Source organism: Penicillium verhagenii, assembly GCF_028828195.1.
Source record: "Penicillium verhagenii strain IBT 33310 chromosome Unknown utg000005l_segment0_segment0, whole genome shotgun sequence".
NCBI classification, from domain to species: Eukaryota; Fungi; Ascomycota; class Eurotiomycetes; order Eurotiales; family Aspergillaceae; genus Penicillium; species Penicillium verhagenii.
The window spans coordinates 2,490,739-2,507,808 of NW_026643169.1; the positions used below are offsets into that span (position 1 = coordinate 2,490,739).

The following is a 17,070-nucleotide window of genomic DNA, read 5'->3' on the forward strand; positions in this document are numbered from 1 at the left end:
GAGTGTGGACTTTTGATGTTTTCATGTACTATTGATTTACTTTTGCGATTCTGGCGTTTTGATCTTGGGCGGTGGTTATATCCATGGATTTGCTTGGGAGAAAAGGGAGGATGTTTTGTATACGGAGTTAATACTTTATAGATAGTGCTTTTAGAGCCAGGCTCGTGTTTGTTACAAGGAAGTTAAACAAATACGATACTAATTAATTTCCTCATATTCTGTCAACTCGAAGTTATTTTCTCAAATTTTGATTTCTGTACATCCATACATAGTACTAGTAGTGGTAGGAACATTATATACTTCAGCCAACCAATCAACAGCCCGATGACCCAGATTATAGATAATAGATAAACCCGAACATCCAAACCAAATCCTCTCACCCAAAAGCCCCATCAAAACCAACGCTCCTCCCTCCCAAAAAACCGCACCAAAGCACCCGTGAACCCAATCAAAACCCCCCCAACCCCCCTACCACCAAAATGACCAAATACGACCGCGCCCTCGCAGCCATCGACTCAGCCCACAAAGACGACCCAAACACCAAAACAATCAACAGCCAAACCCTCCCCTACGAGCTCCACTACGCCCAAAAAATGACCTACTACCTCAGCCGCCTAAACCCCGCCGCCTCCGACCTCCTCCGCCTCGCCATCCGCGCCCAGCACCTCCGCCGCTGGGAAACACCGCGCGCCTCGTACCCCGCCACCAAGCTCGGCTACCACTCGTGGCGCACAGCGCTGCAGCGCACGCAGGCGGCGCTGGCGGAGAAAATCTGCCTGGAGGCTGGGTACGAGGATGCGGAGGCGGCGCGGGTCGGGGCGCTTGTGCGCAAGGCGGATCTGAAGAAGGGGGAGGACGCGGATGTGCAGACGCTGGAGGACGTGGCTTGTCTTGTGTTTTTGGATGATCAGTTTGATGCGTTTGAGGCTGGCTTGGGGGATGAGGAGAAGATTGTGGATATTCTTAGGAAGACGTGGGGGAAGATGAGTGAGGCGGGGCATGCGGAGGCGTTGAGGTTGGAGTTGTCGGAGAGGGGGGCTGCGCTTGTGCAGAGGGCTCTGGCGGGGTGATTGGGGTTGTTTTTGTTTTTTGTTTGATGGTGGTGAGGTAACTTACTAGTAGTTAGTAGTTACTGGGCATTCTGGGGCGTTGGGGTGTTGTGCTTGGGGTACTATGTGCAATGTTGCGGATTGTTTAATTATTTCCAGGGGACTGAGAGTTAGTAAGTACTACATGAGGGTATTACTACAGACAAACTATAATGCAGGTATGTGGATGGATGAAACAAGGTCTCTGATATAGATAGGTGTCTTATTGAATGAGTCTTGTTGAGTTGAGGTATTGTAATTATGCGATGTGTATCCCACGAAACGCCCGCTGATGATATCCAGAATGAGTTGAGCATGATTCGTGACAAAGGCCGTTAAAAAAAAAATTAGAGAGAGGTGAGAGCGCTCCGAATGCTTTTGGTGCTGTCCAGCAATGCAAATGAAATGGATGGTTCCGTGCGTGACACGCTTATTGAGCGCCAGCACCAGCACCAGCACCACCAGTGTCAATCAGCCGGACAAGTCCAATGGCAGCACCAGCAGCCACGCCTCCCACAAAGACCATTTGGATTCCACCCCAGATCGCCGCAACAACGTTATCACGGCCGGACCAGCCCCGCACAACACAGGTCTTGATGTAGCCAAATGCCGCGAGAGTCACCGCCATCACAGCGATACTCCAGTACAGCGCATCACTGACCGAGGCCGCAATGAAATACGGCACGAGCGGGATGAATCCACCAACAAAGTAGCCAAGGGCTAATGTGATAGCGGAAGTCCAGGCCTGGTTGCAATCGGGTGCGATCTCGCGGTGGTGGAACGCCAGCAGGAACTCCAGCAGCCGGTCTTGTGAGGCGTGAAGGTCACGAGCGATGTCGTCGACGACAGCGCCGGAGAGCCCGTATGGAGCGAAGCACTCGCGGACCATGGCGTGTGTTTCTTGGGGCTCGCTCTCGATCAGGTGTTGTGTTTCGCGCACGGTGGCTTGGTAGGATTCACTGTCGACGATATTCGCGTTAGCTTCTGAGTTTCCAAACACTGGAAGTTGAGGTTCATTGATGAATCAATGATGATGATTAATGGGTGGGACTCACGCTTCGCTCTTCGCACCAACGTATCCGCCCAGTCCCATGGAGATGGCACCGGCTGCGAGCTCGGCCAGCCCGCCGAGAACAACGACCTTGGTGTTTCCCAGCGCAGAGAGACCGGCGCTCAGGGCAAATGGAACGGTCAGTCCATCTGATAGGCCCAGGATGGCATCTGATACGATGCGAGGGTTGATACGGGATCGCTGGCTGCCGGAGCTGGTTGTTGAAGCGTCGTAGCTGACGGTGCGGCCAAAGGTATCATATGAACGGCCACTTTGGGACTCGATATCTTGTTCTGAATCGCCGCGGATGGTATCTTCGTCATCGCTGCGAGCTAGGAGAGGTTTACCTGGAGAGACGCCATGTTAGTTTGGTTCGTGCCACAAGCCGATCATTGCCAAGCTAGCATGTAACTTACTCGGAAGTTGAGATTCCTTGGTAGGGAAGAGCTTCTGCTTGATGAAAAGCAAAGCCATTGTTTTTGCTTTTTGTGTAGATTGTGATGTTGGTTTTTTCAAATGGCGCGGAGCCAAGTATCCAGTCTTTTTGTAGGTTTATACCGGGATACTTTCTCGAAAACAGTGGCAATGAGACTGACGTCAGGGTAGATCGTCAATCTACAAGACGACGACAAATCCCGTAGAAGAAGTAGAGAAAATAGTAGGGGTCCAAGCTGAAGTAATATAAAGCGTACAGGTTTGGAGGACAGAAGACAAAAGAGGAGTAAACGGTATCCCAAAATATCCTTTTGTGAAACTGTGTATGAAAGGGATTGGATTGGATTGGATTGGATTGAATGGAAATCGATCTTTGAGAAAGAGTGAGAAAAAAAAAAGAATAACCTGATCCAAGCCTGGCCCTCTCAATCCTTTTAATTCCTGTAACCCACACCACCCTTTCACCGTCTCAATGAACTCTCAGCCAACAATTCTACAACCTCCACCGGGTTTAAAAAAAATAGTAAAAAAAGACCAAAGAGGACCCAGAATGCAGAGATGGATTGGATAAAGAGGGGCCCTTCACCAATCAACAGCAATACAAAGGTCAGCGACGGGGACTCAACGTATCAAAGTGCGCCCAATCCAATGTTTTGCGTGCAGTGTGCAGGAGGAAAGATGGAGTTGAGAATCAAATGCGTCACTGGTGATTGGTGGAAGTGGGCGTGATGACAATAACCTCGATTGTGATTGGTTGAAGTTGGTCGATCACGGATTTCTGGATTGGGTCATCATTGGCCCTTACATTCAACTCGGGCTTTTCTGCTTCGGGGTTTTCGGACTTCGCGTATATCCCGTATATCTCGAGCTTGGCATTATGTTTTCAGGGAGTTCGTAAAGGTCATGCAGAAGTGGAGTTTACATCTGGTTGTTCACTATGTACAGCTTTTACCACAGTATACTATAGCTCTGTGTATGTAAGTATACAGGAACTTACCTCATCAATTGATCACTTCATCATTGTACTATATACAAAGAATAGCTTATAGAACAGCGCATTCCCAACTTACTCCTATCTTGCACAAGAGTCTTGTGCCCATTTATACTTTTCCCAAGTCAGAATCTTCTAGACTAACGTTAGCTTGATAGAAGTGGAGAATAAAGGTGAGGCTTGCCGTCCTTGGCTCAAGATGGGATATCCACTTCTCTCCACATTTATCCAAGATTTCCAAGGTTGAGAGATTGAGACCAAGAACTAGTTGCTATGAACCGCTCAAGGACCTTGCAAAGTGGAGATATATTCCGTCTCAAAAAATCACTTACGCTTGTCATCCTGTCATGAATAGCGGGCGCTTATGTAGCCTGGCTTGGCGGCATTGTTAAACACGGCTCGTGGTAGAAAACGGCACGGGGAGAACAAAGAAGCATTTTAGTTTACTCAAGTGCTACGGATACCCAAGAAGCCTCAGGCACTTGCTCTGTTGACTTGGAATTTCTGACAACCATTCCCCAGGTCGTGGAGCAATACCTTGTTCAAATTCTCTCTTGGAAACGCAATGGGGATATCATTTGTAGCGCCTGAAATAAGGCTGTGAATCATAACTTTGGAAAAAAGAATTGTACATTAAAATCCGGCCCATACAATCACCGCCCTTCGGCAAGCTCGACCAGCCGATCCTCCAACAACATGGGCTCCCAGAGCTCCTTCGCTTTCTTGTTCTGCACCCGCAGCACATCGCCCTGCAGATATGCCACAATACCACCCTTGCCAGTCGCGCTGGCTGTGATGCGGAACAACGGCAGTCCATTCTGAGGGTTCGCTTCGCGCAGTGGTAGGAGGATGAGGCCTTGCTCCACACACCAATTCTCCACGATCTCCTTGAAGGATGGCTCCTCTGTAGTGTGGTGCTTGGGTCGGGATGCGGTGGATGCGGCAGCCGCGGCCTTGGCCTTGGCCTCGGCTTCCTCTTGCGAGGGGAGTTTGGCCTGAGCAGCAGCCGTTGGGCGTGAGAGCTCGGCAGCTGCACGATCGCCCAATTCCAGGGCCTGGTGCATTGTCTGAAGACCTTTGTTCCATTCTTCTTCCACAATGGTGAGCTCGTTAACTTCGGACGGAATCTGTTCACGCCACCAAGAAAACCAGGTACCAACTTCCTCGTAGTTGGGATCATTGGTGAGCCATATGTAGAGAATTTCGTGCCACTTGGGGAAGAAGTCGGAGATCAGAAGCAGACCCATAACGTTGGGCTGGAAATAGTCCTTCCATCGAAGAACATCCTCGAGTGCAGTCATATCTTGGTCTTGAGGGTTCACGGTGAAATGCTCACGCAGGTGGCGCGCAAGACGTGGAAGTAAATGATTGCGTAGGCATATGTCGAACTCGGAGCGTAGGGCGTCTCGCCACAGGTCAAGCCCATTGATAAGACCCCGGCGTAAGCTCCATGAATCCAATACCACGCGGAATTTTCTTTTAGTATCGGACATGAGACCGGTTGGTTGTTTGGGATTTGTGTGTCGTTCATCCAGATACTGGAGCCACTGGAAAAGCCACCAGGGGAACTGGCCATCCTGCTGGTTCGACGGATGTCTTCGACTACTTCTTGGTTTCCATGCCTTCAAAGCGTCACTGAGTTTTGGTACAACCAGTTGGTCGAGGATATTTGAATATACAAATGACGGAATGATGTTCTTCCACGCCACAATCAATGAAGTCGCAGCAGATGGTTCGTATACATCCCAATCGTTCATAAGAGCTGAGCGAACTCGCGGGAGCCAAAGTGTATAGATCATGGTCTCATAAGGTGAAGTAGAGGATCTTGGGCGGAATTCTTCATTCTCGTTCCGGCGAGAAAGAAGAGGCAGAAGTCGGGTCAGATGAGATACAAGGAAAGTAGGATCCTTCAGAGGCTCCCATTCCTCCATTGCCTGGCGGAACAGCGGGTGCATAGCTGCAACGGCGGTCTCGGCAGTTTTGTATTCATCCGCCAAATCCCGGTACTTGGATTCAATTTCTTCAAGTTTACCGGTCATCTCATCGAACTTCGAGGCGATGCTTTCGTCGTGTTCGAAGAGATCCAGCTCTTCCACAGCAGCGATCAGTCCGGTCAGGTGGTTGACTTTTCCTTGGTACGCATCCAGTTCCTCCACAACCTGAGCCTCTTCGATTTCGATGAACTTTTTCCGTTCTGTTAAGCCCTTCCATTCATCTGCAAAGGCCTCCAAATCATTCCGGGCACGTTGAGCAATCTTGTAGGCTTCGCCTTGTTCTTGGGTGACAAACTGCTGTGATGTCATCAACCCAGCCGTAGAGGTTAAAACACGTTGCTCCTTGCCGGTGGCATCAACCAAAGATTTGAGGACATTCGGCACTTCCAGCCCCTCCATATCGGCTTCAATCTCTCGTGCAGTCCGAAACTTGGGCTTTGGTCGCGAAACTGGGGTACCCGTGCCGCTTCGACTTCCTCCCTTGCGCTCTTCTTTCTTCTTCCGTCGCCTTTGTCTTTCTTCGTCGGAGCTGTCTTCGATAGTTTCGCCTCGCTGCGCCGCGGCTCGTTTCTCTTCGTCGCGTGCTTGCTTCGTCTTCTCCTGGACCGCACCTAAACCTGCGCCTTGTGGGCGGGCCTGTGCTTGAATCGGGTTCACAATACCCTGGCCAGTAGATCCAAGACCTTGTCCTTCCACGTAGCCCATCTTTGCCATCATGCGCGCGGCAAAGGAATTGCCTGCGGGGCCTTTCCCTCCTCCACCACCACCGCCGCCACCCCCTCCTCGTCCTCCACGGGGGGCTGTATTTTGGTTTGCCATATTGTTCCACGGATTGCGGCCTGCGCTGCCTAGACCACCCATTCTAGGAGGTGACTCTGAGCGAGAAGCAGCTCTCTTGAAGCCGCGATGGCCACCGGCCGCACTGTCGTCTTCGTCGGAGCTCATGTCGTTGACTTTGCGCTTTTGGCCAGTGTAGGATGAAGGTGAGTCCATGACTTCACGTTGAGACCGTAAAGCAAGGTTAAATGTGACAAACACATGAAAATAAAGATGAGGTTGATCGCGAAATCGTCAAAGCTTAAGCTCGAAATTCACGTGGAGATTGGGAGATTGTCCGGGGCGGAAGAACTCGCATCCGACGGACGAAAACAAGATGACGTTAAGCTCGGTTACTTCATAGCTCCAAGGTGTGATCCCTCTCTTCACTTTTTTTCACTTACTTCTGACATATAGTCATTGAGATTCTCCCCCACTTCCCATTCGATTTCTTTCATACCCCTCACTTTTCCACAATGGTTGCTCTCTTCGCCAACTCAGCCCGCGTTGCCCTCCGCTCGGGAGCTTCGGCCTCCACCAAGGCCGGTGCTGCAGGCTTGACTTTTGCCCGCGGCAAGGCTACTCTGCCCGATCTGTCCTGTAAGCCAAGATGTGTAGCATATTTGTGCTCATACATATTTTATTGTATATCCGATAAGCCAGGCTGACTGTAAAAAAAAATCAGACGACTACGGCGCTCTGGAGCCCTCCATCAACGGAAAGATCATGGAGCTGCACCACAAGAACCACCACAACACCTATGTCAACAGCTACAACACCGCTATTGAGCAGCTCCAGGAGGCTCAGCACAAGGGTGATATTGCTGCCCAGATTTCCCTGAAGCCCGCTATCAACTTCCACGGTGGTGGCCACCTCAACCACAGCCTCTTCTGGGAGAACTTGGCTCCCAAGAGCGCTGGTGGTGGTGAGCCCCCATCCGGTGCTCTGTCCCAGGCCATTAACTCTACCTACGGTAGCCTCGAGGGCTTCCAGGGCAAGATGAACACCGCTCTGGCTGGCATTCAGGGCAGTGGCTGGGCTTGGCTCGTTCGGGACAAGCAGACCGGTCAGATCAGCATCCGCACCTACGCTGTAAGTAAAACAATGGTTGCCGACATGTTAGAATTTCATACTGACTTCTTTCTAGAACCAGGACCCCGTTGTTGGCCAGTTTGAGCCCCTTCTTGGAATTGACGCTTGGGAGCACGCCTACTAGTAAGTCAACTCATCTGTTTGATTATGTTAAGCAGCCACTAATCCTTGAGCAGCTTGCAATACCAGAACCGCAAGGCTGAGTACTTCTCGGCCATCTGGGATGTTATCAACTGGAAGACCGTTGAGAAGCGCTTCTCCTAAATCATGTACAGTGATCTAGCGAAGTAATTCTCGATATCCCTGTATTGTAACATTGTCAATTTTAGATAATCGGACTTGAACAAATCCTTCGAACTTTTGTCTCAACATGGTGCAGCTTCACGGTATAAGTAGTTCTGCAGGGCCTTGGAAGGTTCTCGGTCTTTTAAGGCTACGCGATCAAGGAGTTGATCACATGCCTAAACAACGGTAACCTAACTGGAAGATTGTAATGAAACCTTGGAACACGCGATTGAATATGTTAGTACTAGTAGTTATCATGTTATCTTGGATTTAAAATGACATATGTCAGGATTACCATGTAGAAAATACTACCATGTCATATATGTACTGAATATGTACTCCATACTATGTTACATAGTAAGTAGTATAGCATTGTGGAAAGACTGACATACACATGAATACTACTGAGTTCCAAGGTTACTGTGTATACGCTTAGATCATTCCAGTATGTACATAAGACTGATATCATAATGTTATTATTTTTTGAACAAGCAATGCATAATCAAAGTTATGATTTTCTTTAGCCCCAGATATTAAAGCATAGTGACATTGAGTAGCATCCGTAATGCTTATGAGCTAAAATCCGATTCCGGTCTGGACTCTCGGCGGACCGCCTCGGCCCGTATGTAGTCCGCGCGCGTCATTCAGGGTCTCGACTCTTTTTCCTGCTTAACCCACTTGACCGGCTTGAATCAACTTGCCAAACCACACGCCTCAATGAAAACCCCCGACCAACACCAATCCATTCCATTAACGCCAAACATGTCCGCCGAGAGCCCGGGCCCCAAACAGTCCGGCTTCAAGGCCTTCTTCTCCAATGCCCTCCGTCCCAAAAAATCCCGCCAAACCCTCCGCAAAGGCAGCTCTCGTTCCATGACAGACCTACGCCTAACAAAATCAACCACATCCACACGCCCCAGCGCCGACGGAGCACCCCCAATGCCCGACCTCGCACCCCTTCAAGCCCATCGCCTCAAATACCAACAAGCCCACGCAAACCAAGACAGCCAGCTCGGCGAGCGCAGCGATTACACCACAATCATCCACTCAATCGGCGTCCTGGAAGAAGACAACACCTTCCGAGCAAACGAAATCTACAGCGAATACCGCAAACCCGGCGAAAACGACATCGCCAAGCTGCCCGCGCCCGTCTGGGCCCGCGTCACCGACTTCCTCAACCCAGCCGACGCAGCCTCGCTATCCATCTCCACAAAAACCCTCCACACTCGCCTCGGACCAGCCTACTTCGCCCCGCTAACAGAGCCCCAAAACCTCGACCACAAGATGCAATTCCTCATCGGCCTCGACCAGGCCCTCCCGCACCACCTCCTCTGCTTCCCCTGCGGCAAATACCACCGCCGCACAGCAGAAGGCTCCGAACGCCTCAAACCCGCCCACATCGTCAACCCGCTCTTCGACTGCCCCGAGTCCACCAACTCGCTGAACCCGCCGCCCCGCCACCGCATCACACACGGCCGTAGCATGCCCTTCTCCTTCGTGCAGCTGACCATGCGCGCCCACCGCTTCGGCCCGCACTACGGCATCACCCCGGACACCATGGCGCGCCGCTGGTCCCGCGACGGCTGGTCGCATAGCTCGCGCTACCTCATCCACGAGGGCCGGCTCCTGATGCGCGTCACCAGCCAGACCTTCGCGGCGCCCGACCTGCCGCCGTCGCTGGTGCGCATCCTACTACACTCGCGCGAGGACTACTGGCCGTATTTCAGCGCGTGCGCGCACTGGCGTGACGGCGAGCTGATGCCCGCTTGCCGGTGTGCGCTCGAACATATTCCTAAGCCGCGCCAGACGGGCGGCTTGCAGGGTGTTGAGCATAAGGTTAAGGATCGGTGGACGGGGTATCGGTTTGATCCGAATGCGCTGACGACGCTTTGCGGGGTTTGTAGGCCTATGCGGCGGTGTCCGGAGTGTCCGTCTGAGTATTTGATCGAGGTGAAGAGGGCAGAGGATCGGAGTGATCCGCTGCGCATGGTGTTTCGGCAGGCGATTGTTGTTACGAGGTGGACGGATCTGGGGGATGGGACTAGTCCGAAGGGTTGTCAGTGGGGTTCTATTAATGGGGTTAGGGATGATTATGATGCGTTTCAGCATCCGGATTATGCGAAGAGAGGGCTGGCGAGTATTTTTGAGGCGGCTTTTACGGCGGATACGTTGCCTGGTCAGAGGATTCTTTCGTTGAATCCGAAGAAGAAGAAGTTGGGAGAGAAGGGACATGATTGGTATTAATTAGGCTGCAGCCTATATTTGTTTAATTTTGTCTTGTTTATCTATACGTTCTTTGTGGATGTTTTTTGGGGGTTCTATGGGTGGTGTTTTTGGTCTGGCGTTTTGTATCAAAATGGGATGGACTGGAAATTGGAATTGGAGTTATCATGGACAGATTGGCCTCGAAGCTTACGAGGGGTTTAGAAAAAAAAAATAGGTTAGTTGTAATAAGAATGACTTTCTCAACGGTTTACTATAATGAAGCACATCTGAAATTCAATGTTTTTGGATGACCAGGCTATTTCATTGACTGAATGAAGGTAATGGATGTATCAAATACAGAAGCGCTGCTGGCTAGAAAATCAAAAGCGCCACCGACACGTATCTCATACAGCTATAACAGAATATCAAGCCTCGCCTCGCTGTCCAGCAGGAAGGATAACGGAGGAAATGCAAATCAGAATAAGACCGCTTTTCGCATAAGACATCAAAGGAAGAACAAGCATCACCGGTCATCTTGAACGATAAGTAAGAGATGCTTGGGTTACACTGAGCCGGTGGCTCTAATGCTAGTTAGTAGTATACATGGTGATGTGATGGGTATCATATAAAAGTACAGTAGCGGGAACATAGTAGCGAAGCTAGTATTCCATCGGGGACAGCACTAATTCACTCTCCGAGCACGACGGCCCATATATCTCGGGCGTCGCGACGTCTCATCAGAGCGCATCGTCATCTCCGAGCGCGGACGAACAACAGGCGCATCATTCGACTCCGCAGTATCAGGCCGGTCTTCAGAAGAGACAAAGCCGTCATCATGGGCTAGTCGTGAAGAGGCACGGGTAGGCTGTTCTCTGGGCTCGGGTTCGGATTCGGAGAACTTAGCGACAACGGGGGTGGAGGGCTCGGACTTTTTGCCGCTGACGCCTTTCATCCAGCCGAAGATGCCGAGAGAGCTGCGGCGCTTGTGCTCGACGCTGTGGGATGTTGTTGGGCGTGCGGTGGTGGCGGCAGGAGCAGGACCGGAGGGTGCTTGTGCTTGTGGTTGTGTCTGTGCTTGGGTGGAGGATTCTCTTGCCTCGATGGAAGGTTGATGGAGGGCTCTGGAGCGGCCGAAGCTTGCGCCGAAGGCTTCGCCGTTCACGGGGACGCTGGATGAGTAGTAGATGTCGTTGGAGTTTGTGATTATTTGGGACATGGGGCGACGGTTTGCACCGGCTGCGTTCCTTGTCTTTGGGATGATCGGGGATGGCGCACCGTCGTCGTCTTCGTCCATGAGGTCTGGGGCGGTGGGGGAGGATTCAAGGCGACGGCCGGCATTGGTGGAACGATTGAAGAAGGGGGGTCGGAAGCTGAGGCGACGACTTTGCTTGGGTTCGGGCGAACCAACTCTTGAGGCAGGGTTCTCGGCGATAGGCGGTTGCTCTAGTGCATCCAGGGTATCGAGGTCAAGGGTTGGCACGTCAGCGACTTCGGGCTCCACTACATAGGAGTCGACGCTGGCGTCGTCGTGGAAAGCGGCTTGGCTGATCACAAGGTTATGAGGCTCCGTTGGTCGGGGTTCAATGCGCAGGCCACGATCTCTCTCTTTACGGGACCGAGGGGCATGTTTTGCGGCCGCGATCCAGTCCTGGGGGGTAAGAGGCGGCGAGCCACGGAATGAGTCGCTTGCCTCGGTATCTGACATGATGGTCTTTGAGGGACTTTGACCTGGTGTGACTGTTGAGGCTCTTTGTGGCTTGCTTTTGGAGTAGAAAGAATCGTGGAAAGGGTCTATGACAGGGTTTGCGGGGCTACCAGGCCCAAGAAGCTCGCTGGCCTTGGAAGCGACAGGGTTGAAAGGCAGGAAAGTAGGCGATTCGACATTCACAGTTGAGATGCGAGGGGTATCACTGCAATTGGTCTGCATGCTGTCTGTGATATCACTGCCGTTGAAGCTTCGTCGAGCGGTGAGTTCATCAGCAGAGCGACGGCGGGCAAGTGGCCGACCAGCAAACCATGCCTCTCCCTCTGGCTTGGGACTCTTTCGGCCTGCAATACTTCCATTTGAGCCATTGTTGGCTGTGACATAAGCTGTACTCATTGTATCGGGAGTGGGAGGAAGGTGGGCACCTCCAAACAGCGATGCATCAAGCCGACCCCTTCCACGGGGCTTGTTGGAGTACAAATCCGCTGTGAATATGTGGGCGCTATTCTTGGAAGCATCGGAAGCCGCCCGTGTTTGCCGTCTCCTGATGATAGTCTGAGAGTCGGCCCTTGATTGTATCCATCGGTCAATCTGATCCTCTTTGCTCTCCTCCTGGTCTGCTGCAGTCGCATAGCTATCCACGCTTTCACTCGATGCCTTCCGAACTGGGATATCGAGGTTATCAAAGTCATTCCATTTGGTTGGTGTATCAAACGGATGCAGCTCGCTACACTCGCTCAGGACACTGAGTCGTGGTGATCCAGGCTCCAAGGTGTCAGTCATTGTGTGCACGCTTTCGGACTTGGTGAGTTGGCTCATTGCCGAGCGTGAAATGTTGTTGTCAGGCACATAAAGGCTGCGCAGGGTGGCGGTACTTTGATTGTCATCTCGCAAAAAGGAGGGCGCTTTGCTGAGCTGTCGTAATTCGGGGGACATAATAACAGCCCGTGCTCTTTTGGATGAAGTTCGTTCCGGGATATCAATCACAATTTGATGCTTTGGCGATGAGGCATTCGGTCCGTCGAGTACCAGTCTGTTCATTGATAGTTGAGATATTCGTCCGTTGGTCTTCAGTTGTTCGTTTTCAGCTTCCAACTTGCAAATCCACTGAACGGCCTCTTCCACAGCTTTGTCTTTTGTATCAAGTTCTGTACGGAGCTGGCCATTGGCCTCCCGCAACCCTTGATTTCGTTTGTTGACTGCACGCAGCTCCATCACTTCCTTTTCTAAGCCCTGAAGTCTAGTAAGCTCCTCCTCCATCGCGTACATCCTCTCCAGCTTCTTTTCCATGACGCCCATTTGCTGCGTGCGGTGAAAGATCTCCAGTTTCAAGTCGAAGTTGAGTTTGGTCATTTTTGAAACGTACTACTATCGTCAGCTTTGGAACAACTTCAAGTGTTCTTATATGATCGTTACCTGGTCCATCTCTCGTACACCCATGTCCTTCAGATGGGGTGCATTCCCAGCTGGGAACTGACTGATCTTTCGTGCTTTCTCTGACGCAGTATCTTCTTGTACCCGCGGCCTGTCTGGTGTTCTTGGGCTTTCCGCTCCGTGTTCAGAAGCGCTTCCTCGAGAACCACGATGCGCACGTTCTTCCTTGAGCAGGCCCTGTAGTAAACTTGAAGTCGGATTGATTAATGTCGGAGTACCACTTTCTGGTGTTCCTGGTTGTTTGTTAAAATGGGACGATATTCTTAGGGAAGTCAAGGGGGAGGTGGGAAGAGAACATACTAAAGTGCTGTGGTGGTGTCCTGACACCTCGTACAGGTGATTGATCATTGAGCCAAGATCGCTCAGGGCCATTTCGGGGCGGTGTATACATATTGTTGCGGCCTTTGACACGCGAAAGTGACGGGTGCTGAGGTCGATCGGACTGAGCTGACAAAAGTCACAGTTGTTAGTCCCGATTGGAGGGGAAAGGATTTGGAATTGGTATGAGTCCGGACCAATGCCAGTGTAGGACAAGGATAGACGTACTACTGTTTGAGCGAGATTTAGAGGATGCAGAGCGCACAGCGGGAAGCGTCTCAGTATGATATACCGGGCCTCTTTCGCGCGAAGGGGCCATTTGGACGGAGACGCTCCGCTTTTGAGTTCTCTTGTCCAATTCCATGTCTGGATCAATTAAATTTTTTTTTTTTTTTTTTTACTTTTTGGTTTAATCAATTCATGCGCATACTTGACGCACAGCGGATCTGCCGTTTGGGGGGAAGGCCCGCGTCCTGATCAATCAGCGTGGAGAATATGTGCTTTGTGCAGATGGATACGCCACTGGCATCGGGTAATTAGACCCAGTATTGGTGCAGTTGCAGATGTAATTGGTTGCGATTTAAACACTGTATCGGACGATGCGTCAAAGGCGTGAAGAAAAAAAATAATAGAGTGCAGGAAGCGAGGGGTGGGCGTCAGAGAAGACAGGGACGCAAATCGGGAGAGATCTCTGGGTGAACAGGTGGAGACTGAACCAGAAACCCTGTTCCAATGGTTCTAACGATTGGAAATCAATCACGACTGAAGGGGTTTCGAGTTTTAAAGTGAGGTATCGTCAAGTGAGGAGATCAATAGAATTGTGATGCGTCGCGCCTCACATAAGGACTGAAAGATCGACAATGGAAAGAAAGAAAAAGAGAAAAGAGAGTAGATAAAGGGGGAATCGAGAACGTGGTTTTTTTCCCCTTGGATTATCTCGATCGCAAAAACAAACGTATTGTGAAAGGCCCCAGAGGAATGAAGGGAAAGGAAAGAATGGAAAGAATGAAGAATGATAGCATCGGTTTTTTTTTTAATTTAGATCAAAGCAATCAAAGCAATCAAAGTTCCCAAGGTCGATCACTTACACCAATCGGCTTCGTCCGTGGGGTCTCAGCTTTCCCTTACGGGATTTAAGGGGGAGAAAAAGAGGAGAAGAGAATCAACATTGGCTTGGGTTTCAATTTTGCTTCTTTTTTTTTTCTATTTTTTTCTGTTTTTTTATTCCAATTTTATCCTAGATTTAGTCTAGATTTATCTTAATCTGCAAATCCCATCACACCCTTTCGTGTTTTAGGTTTATAGTGTACATCACAGGTACATCACACATGCCTACATATCTCCGTTACCCAGCACTACTATATAGATTCTCTACTACTGCGTCCTATGTACTCCCTACCCTTTCTAAATCATCCACCTTGTTTCCCTCAAATGCCGTTTCCCGGCAAAGGTACTCGTCGCGTGGTTGATCTAACCCCTTTTCGCTACATGCATACCCTAGTCCAAAATCGTGACTGGACTGATCGCATCCTGCGTCTGTACCTGGTACCTGTCCATTTGCCCCGCGCTCCACGTCACATTAGAATATCTCCGAAACCTTTGAGACCTTGTATGACTGTTATCGCTCCTTCCCGTTCCCTTTTTCGGCCTGAACTCTATCAATTGTGGAGGTTGAATCCGTACGGAATTATATATAGTAAACCTTCGGAGTAATAGCATTCAAATTGCATGCATAGAAATAAAGAACGAGGCCAAACTATTAAAGCCTAAAAAAAAACGGACAATTTTGTTAAAAGTAAAAGGCATGATAGATCATAAACGGGCAAGTCGGCGACTTCAAGGACGAGCACAGCTCTCAGCCCAAGTCAACCCCCGCCACCTTCGCACGGTCTTACTTCCGTTTCGCCTCTCCAGTCCAAACTCGCATCGCCTTTGCCCGGTCGTGCGCAGCGCGGAACACTACCATCGATTAGTATAATCTTTTTGTTTTCCTAATCAGGCCCCCATTCCAAGGTAAAACATACATTGTCGCTCCGTCTCATCCAATCCACGCAGGAATTCAACACCATCCCCTACCGCACCCCGCGTATTGTGAGCATGGTCGGCGATCTCTGCTGCTCGACGCTTAAAAGTCTAGAGGCAAAAAATTGTTGGTCAGTTAATAGTAAAGTGGACTTGATGACCGGGAGAGGAAGACAAACATCAGTTAATACATCGACCATTTCTTCTTCTTCGAATAATTCGAAAATGCGCTCGCTGAGATTGTAGAAGTGCGGCGCTAGCGCGCGCAAATCCACGGTGCGGGGGTCAGCTTTTAAGGCGTTCATCACTCGCTCGGAGAGGGCCTCCGGCATGTCAAGTGTGACCAAACGTGATGTTCCGATCCGCGCTCTGTATAGAGCCCAAATATGTATCAGAAGCAATATTCAAAAAAAAAAAAAATTGGAGCAAGTCTAGATGGGATGTTCAATCTCACGCGATAGAAAGCATTTCTCCAAGCCATAATGGAAGGTCAATTCGTGTTCCCGCTTTGATCTGGGATATTGATGAGCAGATGGACATGTAAAACTCTTAAAGAAATACATACATTTTCACCTGGATTGCCTTCCAGAACACCTAGGCCGGGGACCTCAAGCTCGAAGGTACATGGCAATTTCTGGATGGAGCGTCAGTAATGGGGATTTTAGGTTTGAGATCTCTCATCCTGGGATCCAATTTTACCTGGGCATCTGTCAATATCGAGTCAATGTCATAGTAGGACATTGTGACCCATTAGATGAATCGTTCCCTAAATCAATCACGAATGCTGAGAGCTGTTATCAAGGCGCGTCCGCGTTCCACTTTCGAATTGCGCGCGTGATCACGTGTGCAGCTTTATGGTTTTCCGGATTTTCCAAATCGGGGATTGACAGTCTCCAACGCTGGTCTTCAAGAGACAATAGGTCGGTCGGGTTATCCAATAATCCGGACATGGTGTAGTTGGCTATCGCATCTGACTGTAATAGAATTTCAGTTTATCAGAAAGTCCGCGGTTCGATTCCGCGTGTCCGGATAAGTTTTTTTTTCTCTTTCCTTTTTATTACAGAAGTTCAGCCTTACTGTATTAATAGTATATAAGGTAGTATAGAAAATAGGCTATTTAATAACCTTAGAGGGTTCTATGCTGATTCTATTAAGGCTAGAATACCTAAAGGCATAGGTCCATAATACCAGAGATACAGGTCTAAAGCAAGTAGCTGTAAGGTATAGATTAATCTATATCAAATACTAAATAGAGGGCCATAAATAATAACCATTAACTAAACAATAAACTATGTTTATAGTATAAATGGAAATGATAAAATGACCTTATTCTTCTTGTAAGTGGAGAAAAAAATAACAAAAAGTATCTCGACACGCGGAATCGAACCGCGGACTTTCTGATAAACTGAAATTCTATTACAGTCAGATGCGATAGCCAACTACACCATGTCGAGATTTGATACAAGATTCCATCAGCTTAGGCTCTATAATCACTGGTTTTACCAAACTTGCTCTCTTAAAACGAGCATCTGTTCCTGTCCCGATAGGTTAGACCAGACTCTCTCTCTCTCTCTCTCTCTCTCTCTCTCTCTCTCTCTTTCTTTCTTGTAATCCTTCTAGGTTCTAATCAAATT

The 17,070-nt window shown here is 49.7% G+C and overlaps 7 protein-coding genes across 7 annotated transcripts; 3 read left to right on the forward strand and 4 right to left on the reverse strand.

Annotated features, from left to right (window-relative positions):
* Nucleotides 1-479: 479 nt before the first annotated feature.
* Nucleotides 480-1,070, forward strand: N7466_004452 (DUF4202 domain-containing protein; the record flags this gene model as incomplete). The annotated part of the gene is made up of 1 exon (XM_057163849.1): nucleotides 480-1,070. One exon carries the CDS (start codon nucleotides 480-482, stop codon nucleotides 1,068-1,070), a length of 591 nt encoding a protein of 196 aa, XP_057022530.1.
* Nucleotides 1,071-1,518: 448 nt separating this feature from the next.
* Nucleotides 1,519-2,613, reverse strand: N7466_004453 (VIT1/CCC1 transporter family protein; the record flags this gene model as incomplete). The annotated part of the gene is made up of 3 exons (XM_057163850.1): nucleotides 1,519-2,047; nucleotides 2,144-2,486; nucleotides 2,556-2,613. The coding sequence occupies 3 exons, from the start codon at nucleotides 2,611-2,613 to the stop codon at nucleotides 1,519-1,521; spliced, it is 930 nt and encodes a 309-aa protein (XP_057022531.1).
* Nucleotides 2,614-4,218: 1,605 nt separating this feature from the next.
* N7466_004454 (putative G-patch domain protein (TFIP11)) lies at nucleotides 4,219-6,552 on the reverse strand (the record flags this gene model as incomplete). Its single annotated transcript, XM_057163851.1, has 1 exon — nucleotides 4,219-6,552. One exon carries the CDS (start codon nucleotides 6,550-6,552, stop codon nucleotides 4,219-4,221), a length of 2,334 nt encoding a protein of 777 aa, XP_057022532.1.
* A 299-nt stretch (nucleotides 6,553-6,851) lies between these two features.
* sod2 (superoxide dismutase sodB) lies at nucleotides 6,852-7,731 on the forward strand (the record flags this gene model as incomplete). Its single annotated transcript, XM_057163852.1, has 4 exons — nucleotides 6,852-6,975; nucleotides 7,061-7,467; nucleotides 7,523-7,590; nucleotides 7,644-7,731. The coding sequence occupies 4 exons, from the start codon at nucleotides 6,852-6,854 to the stop codon at nucleotides 7,729-7,731; spliced, it is 687 nt and encodes a 228-aa protein (XP_057022533.1).
* A 783-nt stretch (nucleotides 7,732-8,514) lies between these two features.
* N7466_004456 (uncharacterized protein) lies at nucleotides 8,515-9,996 on the forward strand (the record flags this gene model as incomplete). The annotated part of the gene is made up of 1 exon (XM_057163853.1): nucleotides 8,515-9,996. One exon carries the CDS (start codon nucleotides 8,515-8,517, stop codon nucleotides 9,994-9,996), a length of 1,482 nt encoding a protein of 493 aa, XP_057022534.1.
* A 643-nt stretch (nucleotides 9,997-10,639) lies between these two features.
* Nucleotides 10,640-13,778, reverse strand: N7466_004457 (uncharacterized protein; the record flags this gene model as incomplete). Its single annotated transcript, XM_057163854.1, has 4 exons — nucleotides 10,640-13,027; nucleotides 13,079-13,329; nucleotides 13,397-13,543; nucleotides 13,643-13,778. The coding sequence occupies 4 exons, from the start codon at nucleotides 13,776-13,778 to the stop codon at nucleotides 10,640-10,642; spliced, it is 2,922 nt and encodes a 973-aa protein (XP_057022535.1).
* Nucleotides 13,779-15,305: 1,527 nt separating this feature from the next.
* On the reverse strand, nucleotides 15,306-16,177 carry psf3 (DNA replication protein PSF3; the record flags this gene model as incomplete). Its single annotated transcript, XM_057163855.1, has 6 exons — nucleotides 15,306-15,373; nucleotides 15,439-15,547; nucleotides 15,616-15,805; nucleotides 15,891-15,949; nucleotides 16,002-16,070; nucleotides 16,136-16,177. The coding sequence occupies 6 exons, from the start codon at nucleotides 16,175-16,177 to the stop codon at nucleotides 15,306-15,308; spliced, it is 537 nt and encodes a 178-aa protein (XP_057022536.1).
* Between the last annotated feature and the right edge of the window lie 893 nt (nucleotides 16,178-17,070).